The sequence below is a fragment of the Monodon monoceros genome, unplaced genomic scaffold (assembly GCF_005190385.1).
Source record: "Monodon monoceros isolate NGI ecotype Baffin Bay Population unplaced genomic scaffold, NGI_Narwhal_1 Super_Scaffold_6, whole genome shotgun sequence".
Taxonomy (NCBI): domain Eukaryota; kingdom Metazoa; phylum Chordata; class Mammalia; order Artiodactyla; family Monodontidae; genus Monodon; species Monodon monoceros.
In genome coordinates this window covers 64342710-64363418 of record NW_021703783.1, presented here as the reverse complement: position 1 = coordinate 64363418, position 20709 = coordinate 64342710, and the positions used below count along the sequence as shown (strand labels likewise).

General features: G+C 38.5%; 1 protein-coding gene across 6 annotated transcripts in view; it reads right to left on the bottom strand.

Moving 5' to 3' along the window:
• The window catches only part of METTL25 (methyltransferase like 25), a 165813-nt gene that overhangs the window by 116239 nt on the left and 28865 nt on the right, over positions 1-20709 (bottom strand). For all 6 annotated transcript variants that reach the window (XR_003791041.1, XR_003791040.1, XM_029204799.1 and 3 more), the window contains exon 5: positions 19239-19386. Coding sequence is in view for 4 of the 6 variants with exons in the window: in XM_029204799.1 (XP_029060632.1) it covers positions 19239-19386 (148 nt within the window). In the remaining 2 variants the exon portion in view is untranslated. The remainder of the gene's footprint in view (positions 1-19238; positions 19387-20709) is intronic.

Below are 20709 nucleotides of genomic sequence, written 5' to 3'. Positions count from 1 at the left end.
TTAATAGGTGAATATCTGTAATCTTTTTGTTTCTTCTCAAGGAATAATAAAGAGAGGAGTTATAATTTATAATCTGAGGTTATAGAGATTTAAAGTTCAATAAGACCTCTATCTCACCAGGGTAGTGTGTTTTCATCATTTTGCTCTAGTGATCTCTGGAATGTAAAACTTCCCTAACCTGTTTCTTAACTTTGCTATGAAGGGCAAAGCCAGCCTAATACCTTTAATTCTCAAACTACTTATTTCAACATAATTATTTTTTCTCAAGATGTCTTATCAAATACTTTTGTTCCTTCTTTAGTTTTAAACAGTGTAGAATCAGTTTTTCCTTAATTTATAATTTCATTTCATGCCATTTCTTTAACTGAGCACTTACTATAATACCACATATTATGGTGAGTGTTAGGCATTTAAAGAAAAATTTTAAAGATAAGCTTTTTGTCTTAGAGGAGCTCAGAGTCCATCGTGAGAGATAAAAACTAAACCACCTATGGTTGAATAATGTGGTGGTACCAAAGCAAAAGAATATATGGAGAAATCACTGCACCTCTCCTTTAGAGAGTTATTCCTCTCAACCCCCAAAATCAGGACACAGAGAGAGGAGACAAGGAAGAAGTGTGGGCCGGGGGGGAGAAGAAAAAGGATGTTTCTGCAGATCCTTTTAGAAGCTATTCAACAGTCATTTTTAACGCCTGTCTACTCTGCTTGCCCCAAAACAGAAACTGAAAAAGTCAAATATTCACTTTGTCAGACTCCTTTGCAGCCAGAAGGTACCCTGTGAATTATGTCTAGACAATGAGACATGAGGCAATTCTGCTAAGAAATTTCTGGATGGATTTTTTTCCTCCTTGACAAAAGGAGAGAGATGCTTGAGAAGAAAGGCTTTAATTCATACCTACTTCTCATGAAGACATGATGCTTACAACTGCAGCTGTCACCTTGTAGCCCGGAGAGGGAAGTCTAGACGTGAGCCCAGTGCCCTGATGTCAGGAAGCCAGTGAACCAACCCTAGAACTGCTACCTCCTGACTGCTGATTATGTGAGATAATGACTTTATTGCTTATGCCACTGTTAAGTAAACTTGCTATTATTTGTAGGCAAAAGTATTTAAATTGATACAGGTATGGTTAACCACTCTCTTGCTTTCCAAGATGTGGCTCTTCATAAGTCACATACCTCTACATTACAGGCAGAATTCATCCTGAAGCTTTCTCAACCTCCTTTCTCTCAGTGCCCATGTAGCCCACACAGACAGAAAATGATTAGAAATAAAATAAGAAGCTAATCATGGGAGAGGGGGAAGACGGCGGAAGAGTAAGACGCGGAGATCACCTTCCTCCCCACAGATACATCAGAAATACATCTACACGTGGAACAACTCCTACAGAACACCTACTGAACGCTGGCAGAACACCTCAGACCTCCCAAAAGGCAAGAAACCCCCCCACGTACCTCGGTAGGGCAAAAGAAAAAAGAATAAACAGAGACAAAAGAATAGGGACGGGACCTGCACCAGTGAGAGGGAGCTGTGAAGGAGGAAAGGTTTCCACACACTAGAAGCCCCTTCACGGGCGGAGACTGCAGGTGGCATAGTGGGGGAGCTTCGGGGCCGTGGAGGAGAGCACAGCAACAGGGGTGCGGAGGGCAAAGCGGAGAGATTCCCGAACAGAGGATCGGTGCCGACCAGCACTCACCAGCCCGAGAGGCTCAGGCTTCGGTCGGCTCACAGGGAGAGGACTGGGGTTGGCTGCCTGAACACAGCCTGCAGGGGGTTAGTGCACCACGGCTAGCCAGGAGAGAGTCCGGGGAAAAGTCTGGACCTGCCAAAGAGGCAAGAGACTTTTTCTTCCCTCTTTGTTTCCTGGTGCGCGAGGAGAGGGGATTAAGAGCGCTGCTTAAAGGAGCTCCAGAGACGGGCGCGAGCCGCGGCTAACAGCACGGACCCCAGAGACAGGCATGAGACGTTAAGGCTGCTGCTGCCGCCACCAAGAAGCCTGTGTGTGAGCACAGGTCACTACCCACACCTCCCTTCCAGGGAGCCTGTGCAGCCCGCCACTGCCAGGGTCCCGGGATCCAAGGACAACTTCCCGGGAGAACGCACGGCGCGCCTCAGGCTGGTGCAATGTCATGCCGGCCTCTGCCGCCGCAGGCTCTCCCCGCAGTTGGTGCCCCTCCCTCCCCCCCGGTCTGAGTGAGCCAGAGCCCCCGAAGCAGCTGCTCCTTTAACCCCTTCCTGTCTGAGCGAAGAACAGACGCCCTCCGGCGACCTACACGCAGAGGCGGGGCCAAATCCAAAGCTGAGCCCCAGGAGCTGTGCGAACAAAGAAGAGAAAGGGAAATTTCTCCCAGCAGCCTCAGGAGCAGTGGATTAAATCTCCACAATCAACTTGATGTACCTTGCATCAGTGGAATACCTGAATAGACAACGAATCATCCCAAATTGAGGAGGTGGACTTTGAGAGCAAGATTTATTATTTCTTCCACTTTTTCTCTTTTTGTGAGTGTGTATGTGTATGCTTCTGTGTGAGATTTTGTCTGTATAGCTTTGCTTTCACCATTTGTCCTAGGGTTCTCTCCATCGGTTTTTTGTTTTGTTTTTTACTTAAAAATTTTTTTTCTTAATTATTCTTTATTTTAATAACGTTATTTTATTTTATCTTACTTTATTTTATCGTCTTTCTTTCTACTTTTTCTCCCTTTTATTCTGAGCCATGTGGATGAAAGGCTCTTGGTGCTGCAGCCAGGAGTCAGTGCTGTGCCTCTGAGGTGGGAGAGCCAACTTCAGGACACTGGTCCACAAGAGACCTCCCAGCTTCACATAATATCAAACGGCAAAAATCTCCCAGAGTTCTCCATCTCAACACCAACACCCAGCTTCACTCAACGACCAGCAAGCTACAGTGCTGGACACCCTATGCCAAACAACTAGCAAGGCAGGAACACAACACCCCCCATTAGCAGAGAGGCTGCCTAAAATCATAATAAGGCCACAGACACTCCAAAACACACCACCAGACATGGACCTGCCCAACAGAAAGACAAGATCCAGCCTCATCCACCAGAACACAGGCACTAGTCCCCTCCACCAGGAAGCCTACACAACCCACTGAACCAACTTTAGCCACTGGGGAAAGACACCAAAAACAACGGGAACTACGAACTTGCAGCCTGCAAAAAGGAGATCCCAAACACAGTAAGATAAGCAAAATGAGAAGACAGAAAAACACACAGCAGATGAAAGAGCAAGATAAAAACCCACCAGACCTAACAAATGAAGAGGAAATGGGCAGTCTACCTGAAAAAGAATTCAGAATAATAGCAAAGATGATCCAAAATCTTGGAAATAGAATAGACAACATGCAAGGAACATTTAACAAGGACCCAGAAGAACTAAAGAGGAAACAAGCAATGATGAACAACACAATAAATGAAATTAAAAATACTCTAGAAGAAATCAATAGCAGAACAACTGAGGCAGAAGAACGGATAAGTGACCTGGAAGATAAAATAGTGGAAATAGCTACTGCAGAGCAGAATAAAGAAAAAAGAATGAAAAGAACTGAGGACAGTCTCAGAGACCTCTGGGATAACATTAAATGCACCAACATTCGAATTATAGGGGTGTCAGAAGGAGAAGAGAAAAAGAAAGGGACTGAGAAAATATTTGGAGAGGTTATAGTTGAAAACTCCCCTAATATGGGAAAGGAAACAGTTAATCAAGTCCAGGAAGTACAGAGAGTCCCATACAGGATAAATTCAAGAAGAAACACGCCAAGACACATATTAATCAAACTATCAAAAATTAAACACAAAGGAAACATATTAAAAGTAGCCAGGGAAAACCAACAAATCACACACAAGGGAATCCCCATAAGGTTAACAGCTAATCTTTCAGCAGAAACTCTGCAAGCCAGAAGGGACTGGCAGGACATATTTTAAGTGATGAAGGAGAAAAACCTGCAACCAAGATTACTCTACCCAGCAAGGATCTCACTCAGGTTTGATGGAGAAATTAAAACCTTTACAGACAAGCAAAAGGTGAGAGAGTTCAGCACGACCAAACCAGCTGTACAACAAATGCTAAAGGACCTTCTCTAGGCAAGAAACACAAGAGAAGGAAAATACCTACAATAACAAACCCAAAACAATTAAGAAAATGGGAATAGGAACATACATATCGATAATTACCTTAAATGTAAATGGTTTAAATGCTCCCACCAAAAGACACAGACTGGTTGAATGCATACAAAAACAAGACCCATATATATGCTATCTACAAGAGACCCACTTCAGACCTAGAGACACAAACAGACTGAAAGTGAGGGGTTGGAAAAAGATATTCCATGCAAATGGAAACCAAAAGAAAGCTGGAATAGCAATTCTCATATAAGACAAAATAGACTTTAAAATAAAGACTATCAGAAGAGACAAAGAAGGACACTACATAATGATCAAGGGATCGATCCAAGAAGAAGATATAACAATTGTAAATATTTATGCACCCAACATAGGAGCACCTCAATACATAAGGCAAATACTAACAGCCATAAAAGGGGAAATCAACAGTAACACATTCATAGTAGGGGACTTTAATACCCCACTTTCACCAATGGACTGATCATCCAAAATGAAAATAAATAAGGAAACACAAGCTTTAAATGATACATTAAACAAGATGGACTTAATTGATATTTATAGGACATTCCATCCCAAAACAACAGAATACACATTTTTCTCAAGTGCTCATGGAACATTCTCCAGGATAGATCATATCTTGGGTCACAAATCAAGCCCTGGTAAATTTAAGAAAATTGAAATTGTATCAAGTATCTTTTCCAACGATAACGCTATGAGATTAGATATCAATTACAGGAAAAGAGCTGTAAAATATACAAACACATGGAGGCTAAACAATATACTACTTAATAACGAAGTGATCACTGAAGAAATCAAAGAGGAAATCAAAAAATACCTAGAAACAAATGACAATGGAGACACGACGACCCAAAACCTATGGGATGCAGTAAAAGCAGTTCTAAGAGGGAAGTTTATAGCAATACAATCCTACCTTAAGAAACAGGAAACATCTCAAATAAACAACCTAACCTTGCACCTAAAGCAATTAGAGAAAGAAGAACAAAAATCCCCAAAGTTAGCAGAAGGAAAGAAATCATCAAGGTCAGATCAGAAATAAATGAAAAAGAAACAAAGGAAATGACAGCAAAGATCAATAGAACTAAAAGCTGGTTCTTTGAGAAGGCAAACAAAATTGATAAACCATTAGCCAGACTCATCAAGAAAAAAAGGGAGAAGACTCAAATGAATAGAATTAGAAATGAAAAAGGAGAAGTAACAACTGGCACTGCAGAAACACAAAGGATCATGAGAGACTACTACAAGCAACTATATGCCAATAAAGTGGACAACCTGGAAGAAATGGAAAAATTCTTAGAAATGCCAAGACTGAATCAGGAAGAAACAGAAAAAATGAACAGACCAATCACTAGCACTGAAATTGAAACTGTGATTAAAAATCTTCCAACAATCAAAAGCCCAGGACCAGATGGCTTCACAGGCGAATTCTGTCAAACATTTAGAGAAGAGCTAACACCTATCCTTCTCAAACTCTTCCAGAATATAGCAAAGGGAGGAACACTCCCAAACTCATTCTACGAGTCCACCATCACCCTGATACCAAAACCAGACAAGGATGTCACAAAGAAAGAAAACTACAGGCCAATATCACTGATGAACATAGATGCAAAAATCCTCAACAAAATACTAGCAAACAGAATCCAACAGCACATTAAAAGGATCATACACCATGATCAAGTGGGGTTTATTCCCGGAATGCAAGGATTCTTCAATATATGCAAATCAATCAACGTGATACACCATATTAAAAAACTGAAGGAGAAAAACCATATGATCATCTCAATAGATGCAGAGAAAGCTTTTGACAAAATTCAACACCGATTTATGATAAAAACCCTGCAGAAAGTAGGCATAGAGGGAACTTTCCTCAACATAATAAAGGCCATATATGACAAACGCACAGCCAACATCGTCCTCAATAGTGAAAAACTGAAAGCATTTCGACTAAGATCAGGAACAAGACAAGGTTGCCCAATCTCACCATTCTTATTTAACATAGTTCTGGAAGTTTTAGCCACAGCAATCAGAGAAGAAAAGGAAATAAAAGGAATCCAAATCGGAAAAGAAGAAGTAAAGCTGTCACTGTTTGCAGATGACATGTTACTATACATAGAGAATCCTAAAGATGCTATCAGAAAACTACTAGAGCTAATCAATGAATTTGGTAAAGTAGCAGGATACAAAATTAATGCACAGAAATCTCTGGCATTCCTATACACTAAGGATGAAAAATCTGAAAGTGAAATTAAGAAAACACTCCCATTTACCATTGCAACAAAAAGAATAAAATATCTAGGAATAAACCTACATAAGGACACAACAGACCTGTATTCAGAAAACTATAAGGCATTGATGAAAGAAATTAAAGATGATACAAATAGATGGAGAGATATACCATGTTCTTGGATTGGAAGAATCAACATTGTGAAAACGACTCTACTACCCAGAGCAATCTACAGATTCAATGCAATCCCTATCAAACTACCACTGGCATTTTTCAGAGAACTAGAACCAAAAATTTCACAATTTGTATGGAAACACAAAAGACCCCGAATAGCCTAAGCAATCTTGAGAATGAAAAACGGAGCTGGAGGAATCAGGCTCCCTGACTTCAGACTCTACTACAAAGCTACAGTAATCAAGACAGTATGGTACTGGCACAAAAACAGAAATATAGATCAATGGAACAGGATAGAAAGCCCAGAGATAAACCCACGCACATATGGTCACCTTATCTTTGATAAAGTAGGCAGGAATGTACAGTGGAGAAAGGACAGCCTCTTCAATAAGTGGTGCTGGGAAAACTGGACAGGTCCATGTAAATGTATGAGATTAGAACACTCTCTAACACCATACACAAAAATAAGCTCAAAATGGATTAAAGACCTAAATGTAAGGCCACAAACTATCAAACTCTTAGAGGAAAACATAGGCAGAACACTCTATGACATAAATCACAGGAAGATACTTTTTGACACACCTCCTAGAGAAATGGAAATAAAAACAAAAATAAACAAATGGGACCTCATGAAACTTACAAGCTTTTGCACAGCAAAGGAAACCATAAACAAGACCAAAAGACAACCCTCAGAATGGGAGAAAATATTTGCAAATGAAGCAACTGACAAAGGATTAATCTCCAAAATTTACAAGCAGCTCATGCAGCTCAGTAACAGAAAAACAACAACCCAATCCAAAAATGGGCAGAAGACCTAAATAGACATTTCTCCAAAGAAGATATACAGACTGTCAACAAACACATGAAAGAATGCTCACCTTCATTAATCATTAGAGAAATGCAAATCAAAACTACAATGAGATATCATCTCACACCAGTCAGAATGGCCATCATCAAAAAATCTAGAAACAATAAATGCTGGAGAGCATGTGGAGAAAAGGGAACACTCTTGCACTGCAGGTGGGAACGTGAATTGGTACAGCCACTATGGAGAACAGTATGGAGGTTCCTTAAAAAACTACAAATACAACTACCATATGACCCAGCAATCCCACTACTGGGCATATACCCTGAGAAAACGATAATTCAAAGAGAGTCATGTCCCAAAATGTTCATTGCAGCTCTATCTACAATAGGCAGGACATGGAAGCAACCTAAGTGTCCATCATTGGATGAATGGATAAAGAAGATGTGGCACATATATACAATTGAATATTACTCAGCCACAAAAAGAAACGTAATTGAGTTATTTGTAGTGAGATGGATGGACCTAGAGTCTGTCATACAGAGTGAAGTAAGTCAGAAAGAGAAGGACAAATACCGTATGCTAACACATATATGGAATCTAAGAAAAAAAAAAAAGTCATGAAGAACCTAGGGGTAAGACGGGAATAAAGACACAGACCGACTAGAGAATGGACTTGAGGATATGGGGAGGGGGAAGGGTAAGCTGGGACCAAGTGAGAGCGTGGCATGGACATATATACACTACCAAACGTAAAATAGATAGCTAGTGGGAAGCAGCCGCATAGCACAGGGAGATCAGCTAGGTGCTTTGTGACCACCTAGAGGGGTAGGATAGGGAAGGAGGGAGGGAGACGCAAGAGGGAGGAAATATGGGAACATATGTATATGTATAACTGATTTACTTTGTTATAAAGCAGAAACTAACACAGCATTGTAAAGCAATTATACTCCAATAAAGATGTAAAAAAGAAGCTAATTATGTAGTACAGGGAATAAAAGCAAAAAAGGAGAAATTAAAATAGGATAGAATTATTAAAGTCATGTCAATTTAATAAACTCTTAATCCTAATAAACAAAATAGCTGATATCTGCATAAAAAGACAGCTTATAGAAAAAGTGGGAGATGCCACATTTATCTTACGAGTACCTATATTTACCGAACCATAACACAAAATAAAGGCCTTGAAGGATAGTGCTGCTCCTTCAGACAAAAGGTGAGCACTTTTATGTGAGTTGGGACACTCAGAGACACCTCAGCCTAACCATATTCCACAGAAGGAAAACAGCATCAGGTCACTTCATTCGACTGTGAACAAGTTATAGAGCACAAAACTGAAGAGAGGGAGGCAGGGATTAGGGAACTGTCTTAACCCAAAGGACACATTTACCGATCCCCAAACTGTCTCAGTATCTGCCAAATCAATGTCCCTACCCAGCTGCTAAACTCAAACTAACCAAGCTTTTCCATATTTAAGGAGCACTGTTCTTAAACCCAGGTGAGGGCTAGAACTAGTGCTTGGCCTCTATTCTGTACCCTGGAAGAACTAGCATTTGTGTACTCCCTGAGGAGCATCTTCCCCTACTCACCCCTATTTATGCCCACACAGTCTGCCTATAATTTTGTCTCATGTTCTCATTTAGATTCTAGTCCTCTGATAAAACTGGTATCATTCAGAATGCTAGCACACTGGGTTATAGCCCTGATGGTTTAAAATTTAACCGAATCTCCCCAGAGGCCAAATCCTATCCCTCTACCCCAGCTCTGAGTTTTAAGAGTGTGAATCTAAGCCAGAACGACTGGGCTAAAATTCTAACTCTTTCACTTATTAACTGTGTGATCTTAGGTTACTTAACCCCTCTGTAATTTAGTTTTCTCATCTGAGAATGAACACGATAATAACAGTACAGTCAGCCTTCCATATCCCTGGGTTCCGCACCTACAGAATTCAACCAACTGTGGATGGAAACTATTTGGAAAATAAATTCCAGAAAGTTCTAAAAGGCAAAACTTGAATTTGCTGTGCACCAGGCAACTATATACATAGCATATGCATTGTGTTAGGTATAAGTAATCTAGAGATGATTTAAAGTACACAGGAGGATATGAGTAGGTTATATACAAATACTATGCCACTTTATGTAAGGAACTTGAGCATCCATGAATTTTGGTATCCACAAGGGTCCTGGAACCAATCCCCTATGGATACCAAGAAATGACTGTATTACTTTATAGAGTATTATGAGGAATAAAGTAATTAATAAAAGTAAAGTATTATATTTGAAATAGTTTTACACTCATAGTAAATGCTCATCATTTTTTTTTTTAAGTAGAACTCTTTCATTTTCACTGTCCAAATGTCAGTCAATATACTGGGAGAGCCAGAGAAAGCCCTTGCCATAGTATTTATTAACCATCATGTGTAGTTTTACATCTGATCAGAAACTCCTGCTGCGTGTGCTCCAATTTTCCAATAAGACCCTTTGATAATAGATGTCAGCTCATATTTGACTGGAGTTTGCCTTTTGAATACCAGCGTCAGCAGCTAGCTACCTCCTTTGGGGTGAATGCTTCTCTTGCATTAGTTCTCCTAGCCTTGGTCCCACGATTTCAGGTTTCCCCACTGTTCCACTGCTAGGGTCCCAGTGAATCTCATGGTTGAAAAATCACAGGCCTTAACAATTTCTGCTTTTGGTCATGTTATTGTTCTGCTCAAAATTCTCATTTCCAAAATGGACTTTCCATATGAGGTCCTTTTGAACTGACTCCTGCTTTTCTTTTCCACCTCATATCACACTTCTGTACTTTATATGAATCAGGATATCACCTAGAATATTCATCCATCTCCAATGAGTGCCCTGCCATGCCTTAACCCACCTTGTTCCTAATACTTGGAATGCTCCTCTCCATTTTTTTTTTTTTTTTTTTTTTTGCGGTACGCGGGCCTCTCACTGTTGTGGCCTCTCCCGTTGCGGAGCACAGGCTCCGGATGTGCAGGCTCAGCGGCCATGGCTCATGGGCCCAGCCGCTCCACGGCATGTGGAATCTTCCCAGACCGGGGCACGAACCCGTGTCCCCTGCATCGGCAGGCGGACTCTCAACCACTGCGCCACCAGGGAAGCCCTCTCCACATTTTTGTCTACCTAAATCCTACCCCACAAAGCTCAATTCAAAAGTTACTATCTTCACAAAGCTCTTCCTGATTTCCTAACAGGAAATAATTTTTACCTTCTGGCTGGAATAGCTCTTTTAACACTTATAGTCTCTTTTTTTCTTACCTCTAAGAAATCACTTATAAATCGTATATATTCATATACATAAAATTTGTTATTCTTTGTTGTTGCAATTATTGTTGGCTTGTTGTATATTCATAGTGCCTAACAGTTACAGTCTCAAGGTAAAAGTTTCACCAAAAGAGAAGCATTCAGAACAAGACCTTAGATCTACCTGTACTAGATAGGGTACCACAAAAGAGCTTAGAACATAGGTCTTTAAATAAGATAGAAATCTTTTTCTCTTGTCATAGTACAGAGAGAGGCAGGCAGTATAGAGCATGTTACCCAGAGACCCATATGGGTCAGGCTGCTCTGACATCCTTGAAGAGTTAGCTACCAACTTTAGTATTAGGCGATTGTTATTCCTTAGCCAGTAGGAAGAGTGGAAAAAAAAAATAGGGGGGCAAGCAGTTTCCTTTTAAATAAATTGCACACAGGGCTTCCCTGGTGGCACAGTGGTTGAGAGTCCGCCTGCCGATGCAGGGGACACGGGTTTGTGCCTCGGTCCGGGAAGATCCCACATGCCGCAGAGCAGCTGGGCCCGTGAGCCATGGCCACTGAGCCTGCGCGTCCGGAGCCTGTGCTCCGCAACGGGAGAGGCCACAACAGTGAGAGGCCTGCGTACCGCAAAAAAATAAAAATTAAAAAAAAAAAAAATAAATGAATTGCACACATTATCTGACTCACATTCTACTGGCTTAAATTTTCTCACATGGAAGACAGGGGCTCTAGCTGTGTGTCTGGGTGATGTTTGCTCTACTAAAACTAAGAGGAGTTATATTATTAAAAGAAAGAAGAGGACAATGGATATGATTACATTCTGTTACATGTAAATACTGTTATATTACCTACACTCCTTATCACTCTCCCCCTTCCAGGGACCTATTCATGCATTAATATTACACATGTGTATACACACACACACACACACACACACAGAGGCAGACAGTGCTAAATGCCTACCAATATCCAGTTTCTCCTTCTTTGTTACTCACAGAATCTTGATTTCATTTGGAGCTGCAATGTGCCCATCTAGGAGGTTACATTTCCCAGCCTTCTAGAGATGGCCTATGGAGGAGAGGAAGTTGTTGGGTAGAATTTCCAGGGAAGTTCTTTAAAGGATGCTGTCTCACATGGGAAAAGTTCTTCCATCTTCATATTTCTTTCCATTTGAACTACAATGGCTGGAGCAGCAGCAGCCATTATGTAACCATAGTGAAAGGCCAATAAAACTGCAGAGACCTTGGCCCTCACACCCTTGAACCATATGAACCAATGTCAGCTACTACCTTACAGATTTTCTGGAAAATAAGAGAAAAATAAATCCTATGTGATTATGCTACAACAGTTCCATTTCCATGTATTTAGATGTCTGTATTTATAAAACTTCCCCAAAATATGATCACTCATATATAAAGCCATCTCAAATTATTAAGCACGTTCAAAACTTTGCCCTGAAACTTGGTCCTTCCTTAGTTTTTCCCATCATGTAAGCTGTACCATCACCTACCGAGTTGTTTGGAACAGAAATCTGATAATAGTCCTTGACAATTCTTCTCCTTTATCTCTACTCCTCTACATAATTTTAAATGTTTCAATCTACTCTATTTCTACTACAGCTGCTCTAACTTTAGTCCTTATCCTTGTGGTCTCAACTTACAAGAGTCTGTCCTATGGGACTCCTCTCTGTGTTTGCCTAAGTGCAAGTTTTATCATCTGTAACCCACTCCTTGCAGGGCTTTGAAACCAAAGCTCAAGTTTGCCATGGTATACAAATACCCTTAGTAGCTTCAGCATTTCCATCATCTTTGTGGACTCCTACCTTCTCCTGTATATTGACCTGATAAATACTATGTATCTTTCCAGTATTTCAATGCTTTTAAGAAATGAAATTTAATTACATTCAGTATTTTTAGTTGAATGGGGTGAGGGGCAGGCAGGATACCTAGCCAGCCAGATTTGGTGATTTACCTTTTTTTTTTTTGAAGTTCTGAGCTTACATTTGGTAGATTTTAATCAGTAGAAATTCCAAAGGCCAGAATTTGGGAAGTATTCCCCCACAAAGATTTGAATTTGCTTCGGCATGGGACTGACGGAAGACTGCTTTGTCTCATTCAAGGTCATGGCTTAGTATGAGCTTTTCAGGTCCAGCTCCCCCACCATGTAGGGGCCCAACGTTAGTCTCTAGATCCCAATGGGACCAGCATTTGCCTCAAGACAATACCATCTGCTATCTTACAGCTCACAGTTCCCTGCTCTAGTTTCAACTCCTCTTCCTCTCTCTTCGCCTTCTCTCCTTTTAATTTTTTGGTTTTGATTTTTCTTGATCCATGGAGATTTCCCTTATTTTTGTAGAGTCAGCAACGCTTAAAAAAATACATGTTCTAATTTAGGCAGGGTCTAGCTGAACTATAGCAGGAGAGTTCCTCAGAAAAATCATACACGGCTGGAAATGGAAGTAAAGCACATGCTCTTTTGAAAAAAGAAACCACACTTTATTCTTCTACATCCTCCAAACTTCTAGCATTAAAAGATGAAAGCAAACAAAGAGATTTGTTTAATAAAATACATATTATATGAGATAGAAAATACTGTTAAGTCTTTACTGAAAAGACAGCAATTGTGTGCACTGCTGCAATGATGAGCTTAATTCACTGCTATTTACTTGACTAAGAAATTAGTCATACCTTTCTGTAGCTACAATACATGCTGTAATGCTGATAATAACTAGCTAATACTATCTTAGGAGTTTTTAACAGTATATACTGAATATCCAAAAGATCTCAAAATATAAGATACACTTATTTTTAAGCAGTATGTTACAATTTCAAATAACATGCTCAAAGTATTTTCCTTCAACATCCAGATACCTTTCCAGGTGAAGTACCTCTAAATTTAAAGCAATGAAACCAACTGTTAATTCTAAAAGACATTGAAGATGACTATATAAGAATCTAGCCTCCTCCCTTAAAATTCCTACTGGTGACATATTGAGAAACAATTTACAGTAAGAAAGGTATCATATCCCCTTAACAAATTTCTATTTGATACAGAAATGGCAGGACCAGATTGAAAGATGCCGCTACAAGATGATCTACAGCCCTCCTCTGGTTAAAAAAACAAAAGGAGATGGAGGGCTCTAGGGAGGATCACCTTAATTCCCCAGTAAAACATTAAGGCCGGGGTAAACATGAATGTAGGCCATAGGCTTTCAAGGGTTACACCACTCATATTTGACTCTGCAGATCTGCAGTATTTGGAGGCACTAATGATATTAGCAGACTCCCTGACATTGGGCTGGGAAGAGGTAGGGAGAGACCAAGCACAAGTCTCTGCCCAGACAAGGGCTGCTTCTAGAAGGAGCTCCTATTAAGGCCACTCAATAAGCTCTATGAAACCACCTGATCTGACTTTCTAGGACCCCAACTCTTTCTCTACTCGTGCTACACTCCTAGGCCTCAGATATGATCATATAAACATACAGGAAAAGAAAATTACCATTCATTCTTCGGACTGGGCCTGAATGACTCAGTTTCAGCACTAACATCAATTTCTGACAGAATACATAGCAGGTTGATACGTTAGGCTGAAAAAACACATACAGATGATAAAGTCCAGAGGCAGAAAAAAAGCGCTGCTTCTGTCTTGTGTTCACTTTTAACAGAAAAAAAAAAATTCCTAGGAAACTCTCTAGTATATATGCTCCTCATTGATAAGAACTGTGTCTCATATCCTTTCCTAAATAAATGGAATTACCATAACTAATTTAGATTGAGAGTCACGTATTTCTGAGGCTATAGCAGGGCTCAATCTTCCTAATAACTGATGCTTGAACAAAATCATAGCTCAGTTAGCAAGGAAGAAGAGAGATGTGGATCTGGATAGGTAACCAGTAGTGTTTCCTCAGCATGTTTCTACCTTTATGGGAAAAACAACCAAAAGAAGTTCTCTCTCAAACTTCAGGGGAAAGAAATAATATCAATATTTCAAATTAATTATGATAATGATGATCAATATTAAGACAAAACACTGAAACAAGTCAAGCTTGGGAAAACATATATATTCTATAAAGTACTGCATTAAATAATACTGTTTCTGGTATTTCGTGTTCTCCTAGGAACTACTGGCTTATAATGTATAAATATTTAAAGCAGTTTTTAAAACATATGGTAGAACTTTGGTATTCATAATTGCTCAGAGAGTTTTGAGGTATTTTTGAAAATTAACATTCATGACAGACCACCTCTATGGTCTACCACAGCATACTGGGTAAACATATTCATGTAAAACACATATTGTTTACATAGTACACATCATCATAAAAAGTTGCAGTGTACATACCAGACTTTTCTACTGTACTATGTTGGACTATTAATAACTCAAATTTACATCCCAAAGGGCAACACTGCCCCAATCCAAACTTAAAAACAGCTGTGCAAACAAACTGAGGGTTAGAGGCAGGTGTGTAAGATATGAAGGGAGAGACACATGCCATACTTGATTATTCAGAAATATAGCTCCATGGAACCTAGTCCTAGACATATGACAGGAAACACTCTAACCTTGTCCATGCGAACACCTTGTCCTATAAGTTAGTTATTTCAATATAATGATCAAACTGTACAGTGGTGGATTTCTATTTTAGCAAGGAATACTAGGACTATATAGCATATGCCGTATATACAAAATAAGACCACATCCATATTCCATCTTTGCAAACAGTCACTGCTAAATAGACAGGAACAAACTGTTTGCGTTGTCTGCCTTCACACACACACAGACATCACTGCTCATCAGTAAAGTTAAGCTATCAAAATTCTAGTGGTGCTCATAATAATTATCTTGGACATTTTTTTCTTGTTCTACATTTTTCCCCTTGATTTTGTCTAGTTTCTAAACCTTAACTTTATTGTGCATTTATGCCCTCTATGTTTGGTTTCCCCAGGTTTTCACTCTGAGCTCTATGCTTCAAGGACTTTTGTGGGGGTGGTTAATTACTTTGCACTCCAGGCTCTGATATACCCTTGTGGACCCTTCTGGGTTCAGCCTTTGGTTTGGATATGCAAACAGCCCATGAGCAGAGTCCACCTAAGTCTCTGCATGGGAGAGGTTAAAATAACTACAAATAACCTTGAATATATTTCTACAGAACATCTTCTAAAATTCTGTCTTCTTAGGAACCATAACAAACACTTGTTTTCAACGATGCTGTTCATCAGAATTACCTATAGTGCTTCTTAAAAATACTTATATTCAAATCCCACCCTTAGAGATTATACATTAGAAGGTCAGAAGTGGGTCCCAGGCATCTAGACACCGAAACTGTCATATACGATCCAACTGGGCAGCCAGAGTTGAGAAACACTGTTATAAAAATTGCAGGAGATGGTTCATATCTTCTCTCCTTTTACTATAGCCAAGATAAGGCAAGAAAAATGGAAACAGGGGTGTGAGAAAGAGAGAAGGGAGTGATTTTTGCCACCTGGTTTTTGAGATGAGATCATAAATGTGGCAGTCCAAAGCTAGGCAAAACTGCAACATGAACCAAGGTTGCTTTTGTTATTCCTATCACTTATTTTTCTCCTATCTCTTGGCTTTCCAACTCTTTCCTTCCAAAGTATTTGAAGGTATTCACATTGCATACATCTTCACCTAATTCATCATATCACTGAGTCCTGTTTCTTCCTGCTTACTCTTTGCTTTTCTGACAAGCAAGGTTCCCAACCCTCTGTTCTTTTCAGGTATTTATGAGGAAATCAAATAACATTAAGGTGTTACTATTAGCTTTAACCACTTAATCTTAGTATTGTTTACCTGATAATCTCAATGATTCTCAATGGTTAAGATATTTTTGACAGGAAGGCCTTTCCATGAATTAACTCTGCCTGTAAGAAGGGAAAATGAGAGTCTGTGGCTGCCAGTCACTGTCATTAACAAACCTTTCCAACACTTTTTCTTGCCTGAGTCCTGGGCCCAAAGTCATCCTATCGATGCAGTGAACAAGGTAACTGCCACTCAATTATCTATTCAACACACATTGTACAAACACTGATCAACATGAACCATGTTTGAGGCAATGTGCTTAGTTCTGAAGATACAAAAGTGAATAAAAACTAGTGTCTACACTCTACTCATAAATCTATCAAATCTTTCCATGGCAGAAACGAAGTGGGAGAGGCTGAAGATGTGGATGCACTAACCCTTCTTCTTCCTTCAGATTGTGCAGAGGCCTCTCTATTGAACATGCCTTATTCAAAGATATTTCTCATTTCAGTCTGAACACCTGGTCAATAAATTCTTCTAAATAATTTAATGCAATAGTGTGTTAGAAAAGTTAACTAAAGTGGTCTCATAACCCAAAGGTCTCTCTCTAATCTTTTTACTTAGCTCTAAAAATATATATCTTCCCTTATGTCTGTTTACACTTTATTAAAACACATTATAAATAAGTATAATTAAGAATATTAAACAACTATTTGACTAGGGAAAAAAAAGGTACCTAAAGACTGACAGAAAATGGACAGGCAAAGGAGCAACTGGTCACTCTCTTAATTTTTTTCCTACCCTGGCAAGTAGCTTCTGCCAACCCCCTTAAAGAACAGAACTGAAGAACCAGACATCAGATGAAAAATGTACCAATGACATATCCTGGTTGTCATAAAATAACGACAGCCACTTAAATCTGAATTTCTTTACATACTCAACGAAAACCAGACAGAGAATGGATAAAATTACTCATAAGCCACATGTACACTACGCATTTTGATTTAAATGTAAGTGAAGAAATAAACATCTCAAGCCAGCAGAACCAGCTCTGGAGATCACTCCAGAAGGAGAGTCAGATGTAGAAAAATGTGTGTGACAGAGAACAAAGCACGCTGCCAAAAGAGAGGATCCCACTCATGGTGTAAAGTACAGAGATTAGGTCTGAGACCTGACGATACTGAGCAATGGCTGCAAGGGTCCAGCCCGACCAGAGATGGCAGACTTGAGATGTAACACCTAAAGAGGAGAGGGAGGCCCTTTGGAAGGGGAAGGCATTTGGGGGGGCATGATGATAAAGTGAAAGAAGGAAGCGGGCAACTGAAATTAAAGATCTTACACTGTAAGACAGTATCTCTGAATTGAAAGACACACCAAGTGGCTACACCTACCCTGAACTAAGCCAATTATTTAAAAAACCCATTTCATTGTACCTATAGAACAGGAAGCTCTTGAACTAAGAACAAAAACTTCCCTACCCAAAATTTTATGATTGCTGATCCAGGAAAACACTTTGCATTTAATATTTTAAAAGCTGTAAAACTGTGATTGTATTAAAGTATTTTTTTTTTTCATTTCTTTTAGGAAAGATGCACAAAAAGGGCTAAAAACTAATGTAAATATTTGGGTATATACTTTAGAATAAATAATTTTTTAGGTTCACTTTTCCTCCCAATTTTTATCTTGAAAATTTTTTTACTCAGAGAAGAGTTGGAAATAATGGCATGACAAACATATATTCTTCATTTAAATTAAACTATTGCTAACTTTTTGCCAATTTGCTTTCTTTCTCTCACTCTGTGTATCTCTATATATGGACAATTTTACTTCTGTGTACTTTTCCTAAAAGATACTTTTTAGAACCCTGACATAAAAAATTCAAATTCAATTAACTCTTTTCCCCAAAAACCTTTGCCAGTTTTAAGGATGACCTGTTTCACCCAGGCAATTTTCAGTAGAATCATACAATCATCATTTTTACCTGTTGGAAATGACTAAATGACAAATAATCAAATTTTTACAGTCATCTGGGTTTTAAAATTGAGAAAAAGAGCAAGCAATACCATCTATATTCACACAACTTCCTGACCTAAAAATTCTTAGCAAGGGACACTGGATGTTGATAAACACTTCACTAACTAAAAGAAAAGAAAACTGCTAATATTAATAGATAACCATCTAACCTGAACCTGTGGTTTTGAAGCCATGTGTCTAATAAGAGATATAAAATGGATCAAAGAGAGGAATTGCAGAAGCTGCTCTGGATGAAGGGTTGTAGGTGCTTTCAGTCCTGTCAATGTACTCTGTACTTTGCTCCTCAGGTACCTTCTCAGCCCAGGGAGCACAGTTTTCATACAATTGCACAGTTTCCTAGCTTTTTAAAATCATAGTATTTTGACCCTTCAAACTACAGTAAGAAACTTTTTGAGGGGACAAATATCAATATTCGTTACAAAATTGAGGCTTTGGAAATGAAAACAAACCTTGTCCATTCTATATTTATGACAAAATAACTTAGCTTTACTACCTTAGTAAATGTATATCTTACAAATATTTTTAAACCGAAGTTCTCTAAAAATACACCACACAAAAATTTCACATATTTGCAGTTTTCGGCATTCATTAAGACCATACTATGACTAAAAAATCTATAATAAAATACAACGCAAGTGATAGTTCATCAAATTTCATTTGATGTAACATTTCTAATATTGCAAGAATATCAGATATTATCTCAAATGTTAATTCAAAGTGACAATAATGTCAACAACAAAAAAAGGAGAGATACAAAGCAGCCATTATGCTCAAATAAATAAAATTATGGGATATGAAGAACTTGTACCTTTATGTGGGTTTTCAAACTCTTCAGATAAGAGGTGGTAGCAACAACCCACACTGCAAACTCCCTTGATTTCAGACTTGGAAGTAAATATTCGCAGAGTATTTGGAGCAAGATCACCACAAGTATGCAGACCTACCATAAAACAATCCTTAAAAAATAAATTTTGGAAATTAAAAGGAGGGTTAAAAAACATTTAAATGTTTATTAGAAGATGTAGAGCTTTTTAAAATGATGAAATTTTACCTAGAAAATATTATATGTCTTTTATTTTCATAACAAATAACTATTGCCTTTAAAGGCAAAATGACCGATCTTTTACCAAAACTGACATAACTTTCAGTTGATTTTCTAGTGTTTTTGGTTACTTACTCATTTGAATTTTCTCTGGTTTCTTTTACAACTAATATTTTCTTAATGACTACTCAAATTAACGCTGGATCAATACAACGTAGCCTGCATTACTAGGACAAACTTATGATTTGAGACACATTAATACCTTACTAGTCAATTTTTAAAATTCACTTCTTCACCCATACCCATCGAAACTTATAAAACATTGTCATAAAAAAAAATTAAGTGTTGCTAAGTAGGCATTTTTACTCCAACACCAAAAGTTTACTTAGTTCATTCACTGCATCAAATATGACAAGATTAAATTCAATATAAAGTTTTTGTTCTAAATTTTATAACACGAATTTTATGTAAAAATTCTATGAAATGTTCTCCTAATTACCCAAAGCGTAATTTAGATGTATACACATACAGAATGGGTGCATAGGCATGGACTCACAGAATCTTGATCAATATACCGTTTGTTTGTTTTAACTCTTCAGTTCCTTAGTTTCCTCTTCTGTAATATGAGGCTAGTAATAGTATCTCACCTCAATGGGTTATTGCAAGACTTTAGTAAGTTAATACTGGTAAATGAGTTAGTACAATCTCTGGCATCCAATAAAATTCAGTAAACGTCTTCTATTCTTACATCATCATCATCATGTTATAAATTCAAAATAATAGACATTAAGTTGTAATCAAGTATATTTTTATAACTATCTTCAGAACAAATACAATTTTTTCACTTAAGTTATTTTACCAAAAATGTGATTTTAGCCCATATAATGTAGACATAGACAGGGCTGAAGTGTTACCTTTCTAAAGAAAATAACTGTACCTGTAAGTTGCTTCAACCTGATAGAACATTCTGTTGCTTCAACCAACATTCTCTTCAAAGCACAATTTCTGGAGTGTTGTGCAACTATTTTGCTTTTCTCAATGACTACATAGTTTGGGTAGGTTTTATTTAGACATTATAATGTTATAAACAAAAAAGGAATTCAGAGAGAAAGGGCTTATTGCTAATTAAGGGTAGATAACAGAGACATAAATCTCTCTCTTTTAGGGTAGTTCTCCCTAAAGATAACACCAAAATATTTAATCTCATTTTTCAGTGTATTCATTACACAAGGTTAGC